At 43.2% G+C, this 23,497-nt stretch overlaps 1 protein-coding gene across 1 annotated transcript; it reads left to right on the top strand.

Moving 5' to 3' along the window:
* The first annotated feature begins 16,569 nt into the window (after window positions 1-16,569).
* LOC121565542 (SCL-interrupting locus protein homolog) lies at window positions 16,570-22,533 on the top strand. Its single transcript, XM_045217702.1, has 7 exons — window positions 16,570-16,726; window positions 17,822-17,951; window positions 20,454-20,694; window positions 21,123-21,279; window positions 21,602-21,784; window positions 21,852-21,922; window positions 22,212-22,533. Exons 1-7 carry the CDS (start codon window positions 16,613-16,615, stop codon window positions 22,531-22,533), a joined length of 1,218 nt encoding a protein of 405 aa, XP_045073637.1. The 5' UTR covers window positions 16,570-16,612.
* The last annotated feature ends 964 nt before the right edge of the window (window positions 22,534-23,497 follow it).

Below are 23,497 nucleotides of genomic sequence, written 5' to 3' on the forward strand. Positions count from 1 at the left end.
AATGTGGTGAAAGAGTCTTGTAGTAACTTGAACTATCAGTATCCCCCGATAACAAAGTCATTCCGACCTAGGTTGCCTACGTTTGAAGTCTCAGGGGATTCTAATTGTTATTCTAGGACTAGTAAGATAGGATACAGAGTAGGGCATCTTAGCTCTGCTCCTACACAGAGAATATCACAACTGAAAGAGACCATGACTAATCTCTCCTCTTTGTTGCAGCCAGAGGATTGTAGGAACTAAAACCAGGCCCGTGCTGACATCTGATGGTTGTGTGGTGATAACTGATTGTGAACTCACCTACATACGCAAACAATCAAACGTGTCAGAGACTGGTGAGTTGTCACGTAGAAAGTATTACCTCCTCCCGGGATCCTTTGATGAAAGGATCCTTTGATGGGGTAGGAGTACCTCGAGAGGTTCCAGAACAATTCAAAGCTAGGAATCAGATCGCAGTTGAGTTTGAATCAAGTATTTTTTGGTGGTCAACAATTAATAAAAACGTAGATTGGATAAATTATATTTACTATAACCAGCAAAGATTTATAAACCACACTTGTGATGCAATAAAGGGATTAGATGAGCAGACAGCGGCAACTATCTTAATGACAAGGCAGAATAGAATAGCTTTAGATATGCTTTTGGCTGAGAGGGGCGGAGTTTGTGTTCTGTTTGGATCTATGTGCTGTATTTTCATCCTCAAACAATATAGCACCGGACGGGTCAGTGACAAAAGAGCTTCATGGGAGTAACTACACTGACGAACAAACTGGCTGAGAGATCTGATATTGATAGCTCCATAAACGGTTGGTTTGATAACATATTTGATAAATGGAAAACTATTGTTGTAACTATTCTGGGTGAAGTTATAGCCTCTATGGGTATACTTGTTCTTTGTGGATGTTGTCTTATTTCCTGTGTCTGAGGTTTGGTGAGAAAGGAGATGGAGAAGGTGATTTCCCACAGATGGTGAGATAAGGCCCAATCCTGGACTCCAACCTAGGAATGGAGGATATGACCTACCAGGCTTGGTGGAGTGACACTAGAGGGTGTCTAAAGGGGGGCAAAATATACTTCTCTGTTTGTGTTTTATGTTTTAATAGTCTTATGTTTTGTGTTCTATTAATCCTGTGTTTTATGCTTTATTAATCAAGTTAACCATGTGAATGTTTGTCTTTTCTTATGTGATGGTTTGAAGTTCCTTGGTGACTGGTAACAATTTGCAAGTGGGGTGTAGATGGACTGAGGGTTTGAATTTTTTAGTATCATTATGGCCTATTAATAAAAGTGTGATTTTTTGTTTGTATTGTATTATAATGAATGACAATCTGTGTTTTCTTATTTTTTGAATCACACCTTATGAGGTGTGAAAAGGGGGACTATTGGGGATTTATTATTTATATTATTAACTTAGAAAGAATGCAGTCTTGACTGGGCTAATGTAGGCTGTGACACCTGGCAAGGCTGTGATTGATGTGAAGAGCTGTTTTAGGGGTTAAAATAAGATAAGGATTGTGTCTTCAAATGCTAGACTATAATAGTTATTTGTGATCTGTGAGCCTTCCTTTGACTAGGAATGATGTCTAAGGGAGCTGGCTCTTCTCACTATGATAGGTTGTTATGATAATCTTGTGCCTGGCTGAAGTGTGTAACAAATGGCGCCGAGGAGATGAGAGCAACCCCTGAATCAACGGATTGGCTGAGAAAGTTTAAACCACGCTCAAGTCTTTACTCTAATTGGCCAGCAGAGAAGTGGGAAACTCCCTCTGTCAGAGTATTTGGGTATTGTTTCTGGAACAATGTGTTAGTTGTCTGGGGTGTTCTGCGAGACATCTCAGAGAGCCCGTATATACGAAACATCATATTTACCATTGAAGGTTTTTGCATTAATTAAAGTAACTAGTATACCTTAGAAGTCGTGTTGACCTCTTTTGTTCCTAATACCAGATTTGAATTGACGCGACTTTGACACTACCTAACAGGGCCAGTTGGCGGTGTCAACTCGTCGTTAACGCTAGCTTGCTCGGAACTTAGCTACGTTAGCTAGCTAGCTATTCTAGCTAACGTTTACATGTGTCCACTTAATTTGCATTACTACCTACCCGTAACAAGCTATCTTTCTACCCTTAGCAAGCTATCTCTGTAGCTAATATTTCTGCTAAAGCTAACTAAATCACCAGTAGCTAGCTAGACACGCCGTTATAACTAGTCAACTAGCTAGGTTATATCAGGGATTTTGCCAAATGTTGCGGTGGGTACCGTTTAGCTAGCTAGTTAACGTTAACTAGCCTACTTTGAAGTAACTTAGTAGCTAGCTAACTACTCTTGCATTGTTTCCATTGCACCGTAGTGATATATTTGCTTGCTATGTTTAAATGCTTTTAACTAATACCTTTCCAGAGGCTTAACAACATTTGGTCATACTGCTGTTAAAGTGGAAAACAAAGGAAGTGCCCATGCTATTCAAACTGGGTTTCCAGGTTGATGTTGGCTTCATGTATCCAACAGCGTAACCAGAGTGAACAGGGAAACAAAACAAAAATGATCAACTACTTGTTACTTAGTGCTTTTTACATATTCTGTAAACGTGGTGGTTTTGATGATCAAATGGTAAAGTACATCAAAGATACTGGTCTGGATTGAATTGATTGGTTAGTGTAGGGTAATTAATAGGCCTGTGACTAGTGGTTGTGTAAGACTGTATATGCAGTTCCTTAGAGTGTTAGCTATTATGAATCATGGCAAAAAAAATGGTTTGCTCTCTGTGAGTGTTTGCATCTGCATCCTCATCATGACTGTATGTATGCTGTGGCCACAGTTCAAACTATGATTTAGGCCTTTCTTGACTTTATTGGGGACCGATAGAATACAGTCAGTCGGATAACATCTCACAAAGTTCTACACCGGTAGCCTGTCTAAGTGAAATTAGCTATAAAGGGAACGCTATAAAGAGATCTGCAATTAGGATAGCTAGTCAACATTAATCTGTCAGTGTCACATCATGATTTACATGGCATTTTGAATATGTCCTCTGTAGCTAAGCTGGTAGTGCACGGCGCTTGTAACGCCAAGGTAGTGGGTTCGATCCCCGGGACCACCCATACACAAAAATGTATGCACGCATGACTGTAAGTCGCTTTGGATAAAAGCGTCTGCTAAATAGCATATTATTATTATGCACGATTGCGTAAGTTAGATGTGAGTACAAGGGCCTGGCCTACACAGCCAGACTGTCAGGGGGGAGTTGGGTGTAAATGTAGTCATGTAATTGTAACCTCACTTTGGTGAAGGAGTCAGATAAGACATAGGCTGTATTTTGTCTAGGCTAGAAATCACTGCTGGATGTTTTGCACCAGTCTGTGATGAGGGTGAAAGACGAAAACATAGAAAGACGAAAACATAGACCTCAAATCTCTGATTTGAGGTCCACGTAATTCAAACTATTGTGCCTGATCTTACATTAACAACGTTTCCAATGTCCAGTTTTTATGTGAGTAAAGTCATACCAAAAAAATGAAAAATGCACCCGCTGTGATAGAAACAGGAAGTGTCAGTACAATTTTATAAATGTCGACAGACAATTTGTTCGTTCGACATGGTGGGATCTTTTTGTGTCGGTAAACTGAATTATGCGACAAATTGCGGTGGAAGCAATTTCCTGCGCAGTTATTGAAAGAATAACCATGTTGAGGTAAATTTGCAGTCACGCAGTGCTATGTTGTGTGGTCCTCCCACTACGACTTGAAAAAGCATGCCCAGTTTATTAGGCTACAGATGCAATAAGTTATAATGAACTTCACAGGGTGGTGAAAGTGCACGGTGATGAGTTTGATGCTCTTTTCCAATAAATATCAAGGGTCTTAATTTGTATGCTAGTGACATGATGATCAGTGATTAGCTGCTGTCGTGTATTGAGATTATGACGTTGTTAAATGTTTTTAAGTGGAACTGAAAGAATGTTGATTTTAGTATCAAGAGGGAATGTTTTAGTGTAACGCCACATACAACAGACAGGAAGTGTGTTGTAGACAGGGGAGACTGGTGATTGGCCAGAAGAGGGAGCCCATCTTTTTGCATTGTTTATAAGTAGGGGTTAAACGATGAAAGGGCAGAACGGCCATTCCAATCTGAGGCGCCGTTCTCCGGATGTCATGACATCTGTCACTCATGCTGAAAGCTTGTGATATGAATAAACTTATGATCAAAGATTCAGTATGAGCGGACTCCTTTGTTTATCAGCAATAATTGCCACCATTCACCCGATACGACAAATGGCGCCCAACGTGGGGCTGGTCTGCAAATCTCCTTTGTTTCATTCAGCCGCCAGGCTAACTCGCTTTGAAGCAATGGCCAGACAAGGGAGAGTTTTTCTTACCGCTTTGGAGCTTGTTAGATTGGATTCTGCTTGTGTACACTGGAGAGATGTACCATACGACCGTGCCTCGGGTGGCGTTATTGCTGTTGACTAGGAGTCTGGTAATAATTATTCTAAAATTGTACAGCAATTGAAGGCAGATATTAACGGCAGATATTGGCAGAATAAAGTAAGGTAGATACGTATATGCAATTAGAGCATTGTGAATCTGGAAAGACCTCGAAACGAGGCGACTCTTTAGGAGTGGGCCATGAAATCCTGGCAACGCGCTAGTGTGGGGTCAGGTTGGTTCTGGGAACCATGAGGTGGACGATGATATGTATGTTATGCTCATCTTATAGTCGACGGATTATTCGTTTGGGGTAACCGCTCATATGATTATCCAGAACTTACGGCAGCATAAAGTTAGCAGGTGATAAATGGACAATGATTTGGGCACAATGCAAGGTTACTTAGGGCGTGGTAGGCCGCAGTTAGCTAAAGGCTAAGGCTAATTCTAAATGCTGGATTGGGTTTCATGCTACATGGTACATAGCGGCTAATGCTAAATGCTAATTGTGTTGTGTGCTACATGCTAATGTATCCTTAGAGGTCCCATTGCGATGGACTAAGCCTCTTAAAATATGTATGTGTGTGTAGAATTCAAAGTTCTACGCAAATGTGAGCTCTGTTATGTGTAATTGTGTGAGTATAAGGTATAAAATAGTGAAGCTGTAGCGTAAGGCTATCGTTCTATTGTCTGGGAATCGTATCATTAGATGCATTTGCGCATGCGTTTAATTTTATGACACTACACTACAAAATGTGGGAGTTGTAGTTTATGGCACGAGATTATGAGACGTTGGGTTCCGGTACTAAAAAACTACGACATGCGGTTATTTGCTAAAACTACAAAAACGGGATTGTGGGTAACGTGTCATATTTCTGGGGGGCTGCGTGCTGCAGGAATAGACACAGACGAGGGAATAAAGAGGAGAGATTTTAACGCAAATCTTATAGTTTAAAGCGGCTGGTGTTTGAATATGAAACTATTTGTTGAGATGTAGTGAATTTATACATTAAGTATATGTTGACGGAGTATAATGAATTAAATTAAATGACGGATTAAAATAAAATAAAAATGTTTTTGAGCGATCGATAATTATTCCTGAGTTAATTCTTAGAGCGAATGTAGAACGAACGAATATTGAATGGTTGCAAATACTCAGTGATTGCATTAACTACTACAATGTTATTCTGTGTTTTTGTTCTTCTGTCATATGAGAGGAACGATAAGCGAGAGGAGAGAGGAGATACAGGAAGTGCTGACGTGACGTCACGTGACGCGGCAGAGGATCAAGTCAAAAAAGGTTTTGAGACTGGTCTGGTTACAAAATATTTGATGTTATGACAATTTCGCATAGGCTTGGCAAACTGATTCATTAAAAATTGCATTTTGGAGGCTATGTGCATCACTTGGGTTAATTACAGATGTGTTGGGAATCAAGGACTGACATTATTCTGTAAAATTAAGATAAGGGTTTATGGGAATTGTAGTGTTGTAGGGTTAGAGGCTTTGTTTATGGGTATTTTAGTCTGAAGTTGACTACTTGCATTTGATGGGTTGTGGTAAGATAGCCACCACTAATTGATAAATTGGTGACATAGGATATAGGAATAAAAATTGGTTTTAATTATTCATAATTTTTAATTGATTTTTTAATTGATTTTTTATTTTAATTGGAAATGGTTTTTGATAAAGAATTTAATGGAATTTTCTTTCATATTCATATTTTGGTTGATTGATTTATTAAAAATATATATATATATATATATATATTTTTTTTTTTTTGGGAGTTGTTAGGTTTATATTAATAATTAGAGGGGGGAAGCCATAGGCTATATAGTCTAAAATAAAATAATTCACGATAAAGGAATATAAAAGGGTTGTTACAATGGGGAAAAACGACATCAAGGCTATAAAAGTCACTACACCGATTGATATAGTACAAAATAGTAACCCTTTAACTAGAGTTGTCACGATCGTCTTGAAGCGAAGTAGACCAATACGCAGCCTGTTGCACGAACATGGTGATCTTTATTATCGACAGTGATAAAAAGCACACTAAACAAAACAAATACACGACTCGTGAAGTCCACGGTAAACAAATACCGACACGGAACAAAAACCCACAACACCCAAGGGAAAACATACAGTTTAAATATGGCTCCCAATCAGAGACAACCAGCCGACAGCTGACACTCGTTGCCTCTGATTGGGAGTCACACAGGCAAACATCGAAACAGACAACCTAGAACACCCAAACAAAGAAACAGAACACATAGAATGAACACACCCTGGCTCAACATATAGAGTCCCAGAGCCAGGGTGTGACAGTACCCCCCCCTAAAGGCGCGGACTGTGACCGCGCCTCAACAAAACCCCAAACAGGGGAGGGCTGGGTGGGCATTCCTCCTCGGAGGCGGCTCCGGCTCCGGCCTTGACCACCACCCTTCCATAATTCCGCCGTAGCGCCCCTGGTCCGGTCTGACCCCGCTGGCTGGATCTGGACTGGACATTGACAGAGCGGATTGCTTACGCTCCGTTGTGGAGCAGCTGACCGGTCTTACCAGGCTGACGACTCGCACCCCGGGCTTGGTGCGAGTAGCAGGAACGGGCTGAACCAGGCTGACGACTCGCACCCCTGGCTTGGTGCGAGTGGCAGGAACGGGCTGGACCAGGCTGACGACTCGCACCCCTGGCTTGGTGCGAGTGGCAGGGACAGGCCGGACAGGGCTGGCGACGCACACCGTAGGTTTGGTGCGTGGAGCAGGAACAGGCCGGGCAGGGCTGACGACGCACACCGTAGGCTTGGTGCGTGGAGCAGGGACAGGCCGGACAGGGCTGGCGACGCACACCGTAGGTTTGGTGCGTGGAGCAGGAACAGGCCGGGCTGGGCTGTCGACGCACACCGTAGGCTTGGTGCGTGGAGCGGGAACAGGCCGGGCTGGGCTGTCGACGCGCACCGTAGGTTTGGTGCGAGTGGCAGGAACAGGCCGGGTCGGGCTGGCGACGCGCACCGTAGACTTGGTGCGGGTGGCAGGAACAGGCCGGACCGGGCTGGCGACGCACACCGTAGGCTTGGTGCGTGGAGCAGGGACAGGCCGGGCTGGGCTGTCGACGCACACTGTAGGCTTGGTGCGTGGAGCAGGGACAGGCCGGACCGTACTGGGAACACACACCACTGGCTTTAAACGGGGATCAGGAACGGGCCGGACCGGACTGGCAATACACCTCAGTACCAGTCGCCGTGCCTCTACGACTTCCTTCCCTCCTCTCGCCAATGGCTCCCGTAACCCGGTGGCCTTCTCTCCTCGTCTCCTATTTCGCCCTGTGGCAGCCTCCTGCTGCCCAGTCGACCACGCCGTGTGCCCCCCCCTAAAAAATTATTGGGGGTGCCTCTCGTCCGTCCGACGATGGCACTGCTGACGCCGCTGCTCCTCTCCTGCCTGGGTCTCCCCCTTCATAGCCCTCCGGTACCGGACGGCCTCCTCCTCGGTAATCTGCCCCCAACCGAGGAGGACATCCACCAGCGTCACCTCCTGCGTGTGTTCCTGGACACGCTGCTTGGTCGTTGTATGGTGGGTTTTTCTGTCACGATCGTCTTGAAGCGAAGTAGACCAATACGCAGCGTGTTGCACGAACATGGTGATCTTTATTATCGACAGTGATAAAAAGCACACTAAACAAAACAAATACACGACTCGTGAAGTCCACGGTAAACAAATACCGACACGGAACAAAAACCCACAACACCCAAGGGAAAACATACAGTTTAAATATGGCTCCCAATCAGAGACAACCAGCCGACAGCTGACACTCGTTGCCTCTGATTGGGAGTCACACAGGCAAACATCGAAACAGACAACCTAGAACACCCAAACAAAGAAAATGAACACACAGAATGAACACACCCTGGCTCAACATATAGAGTCCCAGAGCCAGGGTGTGACAAGAGTATTGCTAGGTTATCCGGCAAATGAAACAAAAGTTCCCCTTCATTCTCAAACAAAAACTGATAAAAGATTCCAGCGATAAGATAAACAAAGCTATAGAGATAAGGCTAAGGGAAGTAGAGCTTAGGGATGTTTATCCTCAGTTTCCAGTGATCATCCAGGAGGGTGATTGTTGCATCAGAGATGAAGATGAATAATAGATAGAGGACAAGCAGAAATGACGATAAAGATGAATCCAAAACTCCAGAAGGAAGAAAATGAGATGTCTGGAAGAGAAGACGAGGATGATGAAGATGAGAGTGATTGAGAAGAGGTCATGGGTGGATATGACTCTGTGATCAGAAGGAAGTTGGCAAGAGAGGAAAGAAGAAGGATACTAGAGATTGGATCTCTGATGGAAGTTGAAGGAAGAAGGATACAAGAGATTCGAGTTCAGATGAAGACAGCGAGAAAGAGGAGACTGAAGGTGCTGTGTATTCAAAAGGAGTTTGTCCTACAAGGACTGGCACAGAAGAAAAGTAAGAAGATGATGGAATATGATATTTTGAGGACAGAACTTAGAATATAAGCTGTTGAAAAATCCTGATATGTCAACAACAAAGAACAGGATGAAGAAACTCTCAGAAAACTCAATCATACAACTGGTGGAGAAGAGAAGCTTTGGTTATGAAGAATCAGAGTGAACCAAATCAACAATCACTGTTACAGCTTCAACTGAACAATATCAAATACAATTGTACCAGCCAAGGGGGGTACCAGGTGTTCCATATCCACAGCCAGTTTCTGGACAGACACAGAATTGGAGAGGAAGAGGACGAGAAGGCTTAGAAGGAGGAGGAAGATTTCAGCTACACTTCCAGCAACTTTCAGAAGACTGTTATAATTATGGACAGGTTGGTCACTTTACCTGTGAGTGCAACAAGTCAGGAGGAAACAACAGAGAACATTTTTAAGGAAGATACAGGGGCCAGTCAAGATCACCTGTTCTCCAGGTGAACCCTAAGGATTCTAGAGTGCCTAGAAGATACGAAGGGGGGTGTCAGCTGATAGCATCGATTAGAGAAGAAGAGAAAATATCCAACAATTGAAGTAAAAACAGGACTATGAGAAGTGATAGTGAATAGTGGAAAAACTTATCTGTGTTCAGCCTAAAGAGGTTAAACATCTCACTATGTAAAATTAACTAATTAGGATAGGGATTTGAGGTAGTAAAACAGTTAATTACTCTTAAGGTACTAATATAAAAAATATACCTATTGCAGTGTTGGGAAGAGATGCATTGTTTAAATTGAATTGTACAATAAGATGTACACTAGACGACTGTCTGGTAGAAGATTTTAAAAAGTAGGGTTTTTGGGAATCATATTTGCTTAAAAAGATAATATCATAGGAAGGATGATAATCTATTAGACTGCCTATTAGACAATCTGTCTGAAAAATAAAGTTAAAAGGGGTGACTGTTATTCTGGGTTACATTCTTACACCAAGAGATTTCAGGCTAGGCTAAAAGGTGTTTAGTCGTTTGCCAAGTCTGTGTGTAAAGAAGTCAGAAGCAGGTGGGGACTTTCCCAATCACATATTCTAAAAATTTGGTGGTAAAGGGATTTTGTGAATAAATCAGTGGAAAAGGTTTTTAAAGGTTAGGAGAAAAGATTAGATTAAAATAAGTTAGGAGAACTAGGTTGAAGGAACTCTAAGACAGTAAGCTAAGTTTCAAAGTTAGTAGTAAGAGAGAGAACAATGGTGAAGGACACTTTAGAGTAGGAAGATCAAGGTAATTGTAGGTGTATTTTTTATAATCAAAAGTTTGAAAGTCAGGGATTAGAGATAGGACTGAGAGTTGGGAAAAAGTGACACTAGTGGTGATAGATGGAAGTACAAGCAAAGACAACTTTTCTTTGGGGAAAACTAGAAGTAACTACGGACATTAACACTTCAATATATTAAAACAACAATGAGAAGCAATTTAACTCTTTCAACATTGATAGTTAGTAAAGCCATAAATATATCGCATTTGATTATAAGTGAACCAATAGCTCCAGCACCAATTTTAGGGGAAAAAATACTTATTAGGGTTAGGATGGGGACGTTCCTCCCACATGGAGAGATAATTATGGAGAATAAGTATTGTTATCAGGACCAGGAGTAGAAGCTGTGGCACCTAATCAAAGGAGGTCAGGAAGAATATGTTACAGTAGTCACTCCAACAGTAAATAATACACATAGGATATCGGTAGCTTTCGCACTAGAAGTAGTTAAGAGTGTTAATACATCAACTAAATCAACTACTTTAATGGTAACTTTGGAAGGGATTTATGATACGATGGCAATAGCAAATGTAGGAAGTATGACACCGACAACAACTTTTCTGAAATTAAATGGGGAATTTTAGACTCAGGGGTTTATGTTACGGATGGAGAGTGCTGTCAATGATAGTACGAATAGGGTTAAAATAGGAGAGCAGATAGTAGTAGAGAACAATATAGATTCATCTGAAATAGTGATACTATCATGGAGGTACAGGATGAGGTCTTTGATTTTAATGACAGACAAGGAGAGGTATCTGCAGTACCGCTCGTTAGGGGAGAGAGAAACTAAAGGGAGTGGTTTGATTCTTCTGTTGTGAAAATTAGAGATAGATGGGCAGGTTCCAGCAGCTCATTCTGTAATATCAGTGAGGAATCTTGAGGGTCCATGTCTGGTTAGAATTCCAGCACCAAACATGTTAGAGACGGTCGCTCGACCTCTATCAAGTATGTGTCAATTTTATGCTTTGTCATGACTGTGGTATCAGCAACAATCAGTAACAGATAAAATAATGTCGTTGTCAAAACATTTGTTTAAGCCTAGGGTTAGGTGTTATTGGGTTAAGTGAATTAACTTGTGTGAATTTGTTAGATGGGAAGAAAACTCAGGTAACAGCAAACCCTGGAGCATTTGAGGTGTAACCATTGAGGGCTAAAAGTTGTTTTTGTTCTAATAAAACATATGAGGTAAGGGGTATGTTTATGGGAATATCAGATTGTGATGTTATATGATAACTTTGGGTATGCATGACCTTAAGGGTAGTAATGAGAAATATGTTACTTTTTATGTACCAGGTAGTAAGAAGAGCAGGACTTTGATGGTAAAAGATTAGCTTTTGCCTGACAATGTGACTATGGGGAATTTTAGAGATATTTGGAGGGTTTGTGGTGATAAAGCATATATATTCTTACCGTATGGATAGACAGGATGTTGTTACATGTCAACGTTGAAGCTTCCATATGAGGTTTCTACCATTATAAGAGGGGTAGCACCGGACACAGAAATCTGAAGCTATATTTGAAATTGGATGAAAAGAGACATGGCTACATGTCATAGTCTTCAAGCCTATCATTGAAGGATAAATCTAAGGGAGAAGGGGGACTTTTTCCATGGTATGGTGTAACATTTGGAAAGATCATATTGATAATATTAGTAGATACTTTGAGTCCAGATAGTTCAGATATTATCACTAGGGTTATATATGCATTGAAGAATATAAGGGATGCGTTTGGGAGATCTGAGAAGACTTGGTTGCAAGATCAGGTAGGCCAGTAGGGGCAGTGATGGGTTACATTTAATGGCAGCTTTGATAACACTGTGTGATGTTTGTAATTTGTTACTGACCTTTGAGAAAGCTATGATATTGAGATAGGTTGGAGTAGTCATGCCTGGAGACAACACTCAGATGCCGGTGTTGACTGTTCCTGATCTGGATGAAGATGGACAAGTGGAACTGAATGGATAAATATCCTTTTTGATTATTTGATCATTTTTCAATTTTTTTTTTCTTCCAATATTAGGGTGATTTTGGTATGATTTTATGAATCAAAGGGGGGAAGTGGGTTAATGTGATTCATGCATCATTTATATATCATTTTTATATTCTTAGTTGATCTTGATGTTTAATTTGAAAGTGTTGTTTTGCAAAAGATACTGTTTGGTCTTTCCTTTTCTTCCAGAAGCATTTGGGGGACATGTGGAGATTGAAATACTCAAACAAGGACAATATGAAGGGACAATATGACTGGAGGAGATGAAACAAGGAGGGTGTGGAAAGATTCCGATTCCATCATCAACAGTCCATTGGAAGAGGAGACTACGGGGAGATGAAGTGTAGTGGACTACATTCCAGTGTCTGCAATGAAATATAGACATGTGTAATACATAATTGTGTCATATTCTTAGGTATTAATTTTTGTAGAATGATGTTTGATGTTATTGAATACATGTGAGGATCTTAGATGTTTTTGTTTATTTCGTGAATGCTTAGGGACAGGGAGTTTAGGCAGGGAGAGGTCCACTTTAGGGTCCAATGGGTTGACCAGCCTTAGAGTGGATATTTTTTGGATAGGATTTTGTTTGCAGGGGCTTACATGTGTATTTAATTGCATCATAGTTTCAAATGCATTTACATGGTTTATGAGTTTATTTGGAGTATCTAGGTGGTTGCCTGGGGCAGAGGGACCGTGAGAGAATTTTACTGTCTTGATTGATGGATGGATATCTGAAAAGATGGCTGCCGGACAGTTTTTCGCTCTTACACTCCATAAAGATTTGTTCATATTTCATAGTAATGTATTCACACTTCATAAACAGTTATTCATATTTCATAGAAAGGTATTTACACTCTAGAGAAGAATGTTTTTGGTTTAATGTTAAAGATACTCAATAAGATAAATTGTTACTTGTCATAATCCTATTCTGTTTGTTTTCGAGACTGTTCGTCTCGAAGGGGGGATATGTCGTGTATTGAGATTATGACGTTGTTAAATGTTTTTAAGTGGAACTGAAAGAATGTTGATTTTAGTATCAAGAGGGAATGTTTTAGTGTAACGCCACATACAACAGACAGGAAGTGTGTTGTAGACAGGGGAGACTGGTGATTGGCCAGAAGAGGGAGCCCATCTTTTTGCATTGTTTATAAGTAGGGGTTAAACGATGAAAGGGCAGAACGGCCATTCCAATCTGAGGCGCCGTTCTCCGGATGTCATGACATCTGTCACTCATGCTGAAAGCTTGTGATACGAATAAACTTATGATCAAAGATTCAGTATGAGCGGACTCCTTTGTTTATCAGCAATAATTGCCACCATTCACCCGATACGACACTGCCAATTAACAAATAAAAATGATCTTGCTCTTATCCATCTCATCATATAACCTAACCTGTCCAGTGTCCACTTTATCAGCGAACTGTTGTCTAGAGAGCATGCGGCTAGAGAGCATGCACGAAAACTAGATTGGACAAGTTTGCCATTTATTGCAACAGTTTTTGTGACAAAACTATCGATATAGTGAAAAATGCAATGGAAACACTCATGTTCGGTACATGAGAACTTCAACGCAAATGTGTTTTTTATGTGAACTAACTTTACGTCATCACACACAGCCTTGTATCCGCAACAAATCCGTTTGGTGGAAACAAACCTCTAGTGGGAAAATGCGCAAATACAAAAAAATAAGAATAAAGGTGGACAAAACTGCCGCTCTGCACTTGAGCAAGGCAGTTAACCCCCAACAACAACTGCTCCCTGGGCGCCGATGACGTCGATTAAGGCAGCCCCCCGCACCTCTCTGATTCATTTACATTACAGTTTAGTCATTTAGCAGACGCTCTTATCCAGAGCGACTTACAGTTAGTGAATACATATATTTTTTTTTTGTAATTTTTTTTTTTTCATACTGGTCCCCCGTGGGAATCAAACCCACAACCCTGGCATTGCAAACACCATGCTCTATCAACTGAGCTACATCCCTGCCGGCCATTCCCTCCCCTACCCTGGACAACGCTAGGCCAATTGTGCACCGCCCATGAGTCTCCCGGTTCACGGCCGGCTGCGACAGAGCCTGGATTCGAACCAGGATCTCTAGTGGCACAGCTAGCACTGCGATGCAGTGCCTTAGACCACTGCGCCACTCAGGAGACGTAGGGGTTGGGTTCAGAGGGGTTGGGTTAAATGCAGAAGACACATTTCGGTTGAATGCATTCAGTTGTACAACTGACTTGGTATCCCCGTTCCCTCAATTGCCCTATTTCAAGTAGTTGTATTTTATGGACAAGGCTGCACTACATTCACTATCTATTAGGTCTTGTGTTGTTAGATCACGTGCAGACAGCCTACCTATTACACCATTTTGTTTTGTCCAGAAGCATTAAAGGAAATGACAGATGGCCTTCTGCTACTGCATTTCTAGTGGAACCAGAGCCGTCCCAGGCAGTGACCTCAATGTCTATCAGCCTTCTCAGAAACACATAGGGATATGTATCTCTTCTCGGTGTTGATTAGTATATAGTTGAATTTATAAGAGGGTATTTTCCCACCTTCTGTCAGACACTGACTGAGGAAATGTCCCTGTTGTTCCATCACATGTCACCTGTTACAGCCAATTCCCAGCACTTAGGCTAAACACTCTCAAATCCTGGGCCACTCACCAAAGCACCACTGTGAGGGTGTTTCCTGCTCCTATTTCATACGAAACACTTGTGTTGCTACCTACGCCACAGCCCTACTCTGATTGGTAACTCACCCACTGAGTCCACCCCTCTGGCTATTTTCATCCTGTGAAATCCTCGTTCAGGTCGAAGACACCTGCCTGTGACATCGGTTGTGACTTTTTTGACACTGGCCACAATACCAAATTATGCCATAGTGACGGGGCCAGCGGTGGCACGGGCACGTACGCAAACAAAATAGATAATTTGAATGTTACACATGTCCATCTTGAACCAGATACAAGGATAAGTGCGGGCTTTAGGCAAATTCTTATTAAAATTTTGTTGAGTTTGTTTTTGCTTGCGGGAGCATAAATCAACTGAGAACCTCTTCCTCATTGTAGTGACATGTCAGGTGAGAAAGTGGCAGCACTGGGCGCATAGTGTTTCTATCTGCAGACTAGCTAACCAGTACCAGCATCATGGAGTAGACTACCTCGTACATTGGAAAGAATCAACAAACTAACGAGTGATTAGCCTCTGTCTCTCCACTCATGTTGCACCAGATGCATTTTCTTCATATTATCCATAACTTCTTGCGGTGAGTCTTTTTTTTTGGGGGGGGTTGGGCTGTGTCTTGTTTCGATGCATTTGAGAGCACTACTTGTATAAGAGAGGTTTACACAGCAGACTTTTGTATTGGCATCCTAGATATTGTTCTTGATGTTCAAATCAATTCTAGTAGAAAAGGGAGTTGATACGGGCTAATGGGTCACAGCAACATAGCAGCAGAAGTGTGTTTTGTCTACAGGCTCAGACATGCTTATGAAGTGAATCATAGTTCGGGATGTGATTACATAAAGAGCTGTGACAAATAATGTGAAACTCCATGCTTTGTTATGTGGTGAGACAGTCGAAATTATGTTTCTTTCCACTCCTCACTCATCAATTGCAGTATTACATCTAGGCTAGGGTTTCACTTCTGCAGCTGAAATTTGGATATTCAGTTACGGTAACCTGTTCGTATACAGCAACAAGAAGCTGTCTCCCAATTGAAGCCCCAAACTTCCTGTTTTCAGATGAGCGCTGTTTATTGGACACAGGAAGGGTCTTAAAATAGCCACTGTAAGTAACTCATCAGCCTGCTGGCATTTAGTGAACACGACTGCTGCTGGGGGACACCCCAACACTCCCAGACCACAGAGTGAAGACAACAGGGGAGTCTCATTGACGTCCTGCTGGTTTTGTCCTTTACTGAAAGGGCAGACAAGTGAATCAAATTCAGAACATCTGCTGCACCATTGCTGCTTTTAGCTGGTCATAGCATAGTTAGGTAGTTAAGCAAATGTGGATGTTCTTTTCTTCCCACAGGATGAATCTGTTTGCCATTTGGGTTTGGTGTATGTAGTTGACTGTTCTCTCTTTCTTTTGTCTTTCAGGTCATACCACATACTGAATGTTCATGATGTCTGAACGTTTAGAAGAAAATTGATGTTCAGAAGAGGTTTTGATTCCAGTGGAATTTGTCAGATCTTTTGCATCACTTTGTTTTGAAAATAAAACACCCTACGTGGCAACGCACCAACACACTGAAGGATCGACCTTTATTTGAAAGGGAAGGCATTTGTCGAAGCCACAGTGCTTCCCCTAGAGACCTCTGTGGGTTACAATGCCTGTGCAAGCGCCGCAATGGACGGAATTCCTGCTGTGTCCCATCTGCACCCAGTTGTGAGGAGAGTGTCCGCAAGCCCATCAGCCTGGGCTGTGGACACACCGTCTGCAAAATGTGCCTGAACAAGCTGCACCGCAAGGCCTGCCCCTTTGACCAGACAGCCATCGCCACCGACATCGAGCTGCTGCCTCTCAACACTGCCCTACTGCAGCTGGTGGGAGGACAGGTGAGACATGGGCTAGGCTAGGTAGGTGCTACTCAGGTACTAATCAGGTGAGACGCTAGGCTAGGTAGGTGCTACTCAGGTACTAATCAGGTGAGAGGTAGGTACTACTCGGATGAGATGCTAGGCTAGGTACTCACTCAATTTCACATTCATAAGATTATGGATATTGTTACTGTTGGGACAGTACCCCACATTCGCATTGGACAATTACTCCCCTTATTCTCTCCACTATTCTCCTAATGACAGTTTGTGTATCACTTGGTGAGGTGACTGCAGGTTATGTTTATGTAGCATGGGAACAGCACTCTATTTGTATTGCTCATACATGGACTGGTGATGACTGACAAACCAAACATCTGTTTTGGGAATTTGGTGTCTGTCATTTGTCTTGTGTAGTAGTAGTTTACCCGATTCTGGATTGGGCCAGATTTTATTCTGCCAGTCAATGGGATTTTCCAATTACAGTTACAGACTAAATAACTTTCACTTGTCTTATTCTGGCTGTTGTACCTAAGTCTTAAAGGGTTCATATTTTGAATCTTCTTGTGGGAGAGCTACAGTGCATTCGGAAAGTATTCAGATCCCTTGACCTTTTCCACATTTTGTTACATTACAGCCTTATTCTAAAATTGATAAAATGTTTTTTCAATACCCCATAATGACAAAGCAAAAACAGGAGCGTCGCTCCACAGCTATTTTCAGGTCTCTCCAGAGATGTTCAATCGGGTTCAAGTCCGGGGTCTGGCTGGATCACTCAAGGACATTCAGAGACTTGTCCCGAAGCCACTCATGCGTTGTCTTGGCTGTGTGCTTAGGGTTGTTGTCCTGTTGGAAGGTGAACCTTCGCCCCAGTCTGAGGTCCTGAGCGCTCTGGAGCAGGTTTTCATCAAGGATCTCTCTGTACTTTGCTCCGTTCCTCTTTCCCTCGATCCTGACTGGTCTCCCAGTCCCTGCCGCTGAAAAACATCCCACAGCATGATGCTGCCACCACCATGCTTCACCGTGTCATTGTGGATATCAGACACTGTACCAAATTACACAATCTTAAAGCTTTAGAACAGGAGTTCTCAACCTTTCTTACCCTGTTGATTTCAGATCCAGAAGCTACTTGAGGCCCAAGGGAAAGGAGAGAGCTCCTCTCCATCCACTGAGCAGGCAGCCATCCAGACACAGACCTCCCCAGGACAACAGACCAAGAGAAGTGTTAGCATCGCTGTTGGCACAGGTACTGGACTCATTCATCACCGCTTCTAGCAATCTTGGTCATTGTTTGTCTATCCACTGCATTTTGATCCAATTCTAGGCTTATCACTTTCCCGTTTCGAACTGTGCTTGTTTTTGCAAGACCGTGTGACGCTCTAGTCTCTTCAAGCACTGTGAAAATCGTATTTCTCACTTTATGGTTCATTTGCGATCTACTGAGAACATGGCCTTTTTTTTTCTCCAGGTCTCCTGAATAGAAAAAGTGAATTCGGACTAACCAGTGTCAATACACAGTATCAATACACCTATGGTTACTCTTTTGTTGTGTAACTGTCTTGATAAGACATTTTGCTTACTACACATATCGGGTATGTTCGTAAATTCACTCTGGAGTGCCAGACTGCGTTCTGGGCGTAAATTCAGAGCGTTGATATTGTCCGTTTGTAAATTCAGTGTTTCGCTCTCGGAGCGTTCAGAGCGCACACTGGACGCTCTGGCCGAGGAGTAGGGTTGATCCGAGCGTTCCTCACGACGGCAGTCAAGCACCCAAGCTAACTGGCTAAAGTTGGCTAGCTTGCTAGCTACTTCCAGATACAAATGAGAGAAACTCCCTCTGACCATTTTACTTGCCCTAGCAGAGCTGGTTATCTAGAGCGTTCGATACTACTGCACTGTTGTTAGATACTACTGCACTGTTGGAGCTAGGAACACAAGCATTTCACTACACCCGCAATAACATCTGCTAAATACAGGTGCAGCTCAATAAATTAGAATATTGTGGAAAAGTTAAGTAATTTCAATAATTCAACTGACAAAGTGAAACTCATATATATTGTGGATTAATTACACAAAAAGTGAAGTAGTTCAAGGCTGTATTTGTTTTAATCTTGATGATTGCGGCTTACAGCTCATGAAAACCCCAAAATGTGAATATTGTGAAAAAGTTCAATATTGTAGACTCAAGGTGTCACACTCTAAACAGCTAACTAACTCAAAACACCTGCAAAGGTTTCCTGAGCCTTTAAATGGTCTCTGTCCAGTTCAGTAGGCTTCACAATCATGGGGAAGCCTGCTGACTTGACAGTTGTGCGGAAGACAGTCATCAACAACCTCCACTAGGAGGGAAAGCATCAAAAATTCATTGCTAAAGAAGCTGGCTGTTCACAGAGTGCTGTTTCCAAGCATATTCATGGAAATTCGAGTGGAAGGAAGACGTGTGGTAGGAAAAGGTGCACAAGCAACAGGGATAACCGGAGCCTTGAGAGGATTGTCAAGGAGTGGACTGAGGCAGGAGTCAGTGCATCAAGAGCCACCACGCACAGACGTATCCAGGAAATGGCCTACAACTGTCGCATTCCTCGTGTCAAGCCACTCCTGAACCAGAGCCAACGTCAGAAGCGTCTTACCTGGGCTAAGGAGAAAAATAACTGGTCTGTCGCTCAGTGGTCCAAAGTCCTCTTTTCAGATTAAAGTACATTTTGCATTTAATTTGGCAATCAAGATCCCAGAGTCTGGAGGAAGAGTGGAGAGGCACAGAATCCAAGTTGCTTGAAGTCCAGTGTGAAGTTTCCACAGTCAGTGATGATTTGGGGAGCCATGTCATCTTCTGGTGTTGGTCCACTGTGTTTCATCAAGTCCAAAGTCAACTCAGCCGTCTACCAGGAAATGTTAGAGCACTTCATGCTTCCTTTCTGCTGACAAGCTTTATGGAGATGCTGATTTCATTTTCCAGCAGGACTTGGCACCTGCCCACACTGCCAAAGGTCCCAATACCTGGTTCAATGACCATGGGATTACTGTGCTTGATTGGCCAGCAAACTTGCCTGATCTGAACCCCATAGAGAATTTATGGGGTATTGTCAAGAGGAAGATGAGCGACACGAGACCCAACAATGCAGATGAGCTGAAGGCCGCTATCGAAGCAACCTGGGTTTCCATAACCCCTCAGCAGTGCCACAGGCTGATAGACTCCATGCCACGCCGCATAGATGCAGTGATTCATGCATAAGGAGCCCCAACCAAGTACTGACTGCATGTACAAGAACATACTTTTCAGAAGGCCGACATGTCTGTATTATGTCATATTCTAATTTTCTGAGATACTGAATTTGGGGTTTTCATGAGCTGTAAGCCGTAATCATCAAGATTGTAAAAAATACAGCCTTGAACTATTTCACTTTTTGTGTAATTAATCCACGATATATATGAGTTTCACTTTGTCAGTTGAATTATTGAAATTAATTAACTTTTCCACAATATTCTAATTTATTGAGCTGCACCTGTATGTGTATGTGACCAATAACATTTTACTTTATTTGACTAACTGTGCTGTTGGCAACAACTGAATTATGTTTTTTTGCTGACGTTTACTGACACTGGTCATATTCAACGAGTTCGTAAATTCATCAGTTATTCTGCGCTCTGGCACACTCAGACGAGAGGGCTCTGAAATCGGAGTAGATGGCCAGAGTGAATTTACAAACGCACCCTTAGTTGACTAACTGCATCTCTCCCTGCTGTGTAGGTGCTAGTCTGTTCTGGGGCGTCCCTGTCGATGCCCCTGCTCGCGATGAGGAGCGCCCACAGCCAGAGTGGCACACCGACACAGGGCCTGGCGCTCCCGATGGCAGCAGGGCCTCCTCTAGTCGGAGCTCTGGCAGTGCCAGCCTTACCCACAGCAGGCACATAGATGGCTCGGAAGAAGAGAGCGGGGTCAGAGAGAGACGGGTGTCAGGCACACCATCCAACCAGTCAACGCACCAAAGGTAAGAGAACGGTTGGCTGCATTTCAAACTGAACGCTTGTTTTCTTCCATTGGCCCAGCCCTCAGTTTGAATTGACTGGAAGAATGCAAGAAAGTAATGGTTGTAGTTCACCACCTAGAACTCTGAACGGCAGTTTACACCATTTTACTCCCTCCATTTCACAAGAACGAGGCTTCAGTGATTGAATGGAATAGACCAAGCTTTCAATCTGAAACCCAGCCACAGGAGAACATGGGTGATGTGAAAATATGCACGTGAGGGTGAGCCCTCACAACTGGCGTCAGAAGTGTGATACCACTTCTGTCACCAACTGTGACGGCTCACCCGCTGAACACCATCTGAACACTGGTGCCACCTTGTGGCCATTTCAGTAAAGTATTTTTTTAACCGTAGTATGAACAGCATGTGTTTTTGTGCATTTCCTGCAGGACTCAGTCAGCATTTGGAGACTGTTCTTTCCAGAGTCCAGTGTTGGGGGAGAGTGCCAGCATGTACTACCAGTCCCAGTCTCCACAGAGGGACGGCACCAAGAGTCAGGAGCCCAGGGCGGTGGAGGACGATCAGCGGTTTTATCAGGATCTACTGGTAAGAGTCATCTTTTATAGGGACTTTTATTTGCTCCATGTATGTCAACAGGAGACCATGATTTGCGGAATAAAAAAAATATACTTATGAGCACGGCTCCAAGTAATTAGGCTATGTATTTGTATTTGCACCGTCTTTCATCCTGGTATACTTCTTTTGGAGAATGTTTCAACAGAACCTAGTATTGCAGTGAAATGCTTAATACAACGTGTTATGTGGCCAGCCTCCCTCCTGTGAAATCCCTTTGACTATCTGTCACTTGGACCTAAACATATGAAAAGCGCTTATAAATAAAGATCTGACGTTCTTCATCCTTCCACAGGGCCAAGTGAACAGCCGTCTCCAGGGATCAGTGAACGAGGAGGTCAAAGAGGAAGAAGATCGAAGCACCTCGTACACACTGCGAGAGAGACACAGCTTGTCCCCTAGACAAGTGTCCCACTGTCAGTCCCAGCAGTCATCCCCTAGCCCTGTTCCCGTCAGCTCCCGGAGGCCGGAGCCCAAAGTAGAGCAGCAGCCAGGAGGAAGGGACCAGGTGCTCCACGCCACGCTGCGCCAGCTGCAGCAGCTAGGGGTCAACGTGGACCTGGACTCTGCCGACCCCCGGGGGCAAGACCACGCGCAGCTCTGTAGAGAGTGCCAGGTATGTTTGCCTTGAAGTTTCAGGTTTACTTGACCATCTTTGCACGTAGGTCATAGAGGTAGTAGTATTATGGTATAACAAGAGGATGTTTCAGTTGTGGGAAATGGACCCGTTATGATGGTTACAGCCATTCTAACATGACAATAGGGGCCATTACAGTGGCTGTTTCTCTTACTTTCTTGCTCATTCTCATGTAAGCTCGACATAATTTAGCTACGTAGGTTACATTATGCAGAAGGTGTTCCTGTAACTTTGATTTAAAATGCAGCTTCCGTTTCCTTCTCCCCAGTACCCTGGCCGGCATCAACCCAGAGGCGGTCATCAGCAGACTGACCCTCCCAGAGTCGATGGGGACCAGCATGTGGGGCGGCAGCGTGGACCTCAGCCTGGAGGCCAACGCCATCGCCCTCCGATACCTAAGCGACCAGCAGCTCTCCAGGCTCTCTGTAGGGGGAGGGCAACAGCCCCCCGGGGCCCGTCCCAGGTTCAGCCCCTGCACACTGCTCTCAGAGAAGCCCCCAACGGAGAAGAGCGCCATGGGACAGAGCAGTATTCTGTCTCCGAACAACATGTCTTTAGCCACCCGCAAGTACATGAAGAGATACGGCTGATAGAGGAGGGGAGCGGGAGTGAGGAGGAGGAGAGGGCCGAGGGGGAGCAATCGGAGATGGGATACATTGTACAGTTCCATGTTCAACCGGAACAAGAAGGACTAGGAGAGTGGGAGCACAAAGGTTTGGTTCTGAAAAACATCACAAACGAGTTGCCCCACTCCGACCCTGTCCACCCCCAGGCACTGCATGCAGACTCTCAAAGCCAGCTACTCAGAGACTTGCGTCCTAAAATGCAGCTTTTGGCCCGCGGCGCCAAACACAGTTTGGAGAAGGAGAATGGCGCCAAACAGCGGCCATCTTTTGGAAAAATGCAGAGGGAGTGTCCTCAACCAGAAGGGTCGATGGGAAATTTCTTGGACCTAAGTAGACTTCGACAGCTGCCGAAACTCTTCTAAAGGACCCATGGGAACTAATGCAAAGGGAACTCAAAATGACAAATGAAATGTATTGTCGAATCCATTGGGATTTGTCAGTTTGCTTGTTTCCTTAGTAAGAGGTTTTTAAATGCTTCCATACATTTTTGTTTACAATAAAAACAATTATGCCTCTTTATTTTAATCTTCATGGTGCTCATTGTAATGTATACATGTGTGTGTGACCGCTGATTGACAGAGATTGTTACCAAATCACCACAGTGCTCTTTTGTCTGTGAGCAAAATGATTCTCCTCTTTCTACTACTACCACTTGGAGGGTGTAGTGTCATGATGTAGCTCTTTTCAATGGTGGCAGCTAGGTCCTTTTTATCTATTTTTATTTTAAATGCTTTTGATTTTCAACATGCCATGGATGCCAATTGTCTGAACCGTTGTAAAAGCTATTTAATTTACAGTTTGGCCGTTTATTGATAACCACTATACCAATCTCGTGGTAATTGATGTGCACCTATTTATAGTCAATGTTGGGATTTTTTAAAGTCTGATTACATGGTGAAACAGACTACATTCATGCCAAATTGTTGTA

This window comes from Coregonus clupeaformis, unplaced genomic scaffold (assembly GCF_020615455.1).
Source record: "Coregonus clupeaformis isolate EN_2021a unplaced genomic scaffold, ASM2061545v1 scaf1189, whole genome shotgun sequence".
In the NCBI taxonomy this organism is placed as follows: domain Eukaryota; kingdom Metazoa; phylum Chordata; class Actinopteri; order Salmoniformes; family Salmonidae; genus Coregonus; species Coregonus clupeaformis.

What these genes read in the sequence shown, in the direction of transcription:
- LOC121565542 (XM_045217702.1), top strand. Translation starts at nt 16,613, where the DNA reads ATGTGCCTGAACAAGCTGCACCGCAAGGCCTGCCCCTTTGACCAGACA. An exon ending in TAGCATCGCTGTTGGCACAG is followed by an intron (nt 17,952 to 20,453) that starts GTACTGGACTCA and finishes CCTGCTGTGTAG; the next exon opens with GTGCTAGTCTGTTCTGGGGC. An exon ending in AACCAGTCAACGCACCAAAG is followed by an intron (nt 20,695 to 21,122) that starts GTAAGAGAACGG and finishes CATTTCCTGCAG; the next exon opens with GACTCAGTCAGCATTTGGAG.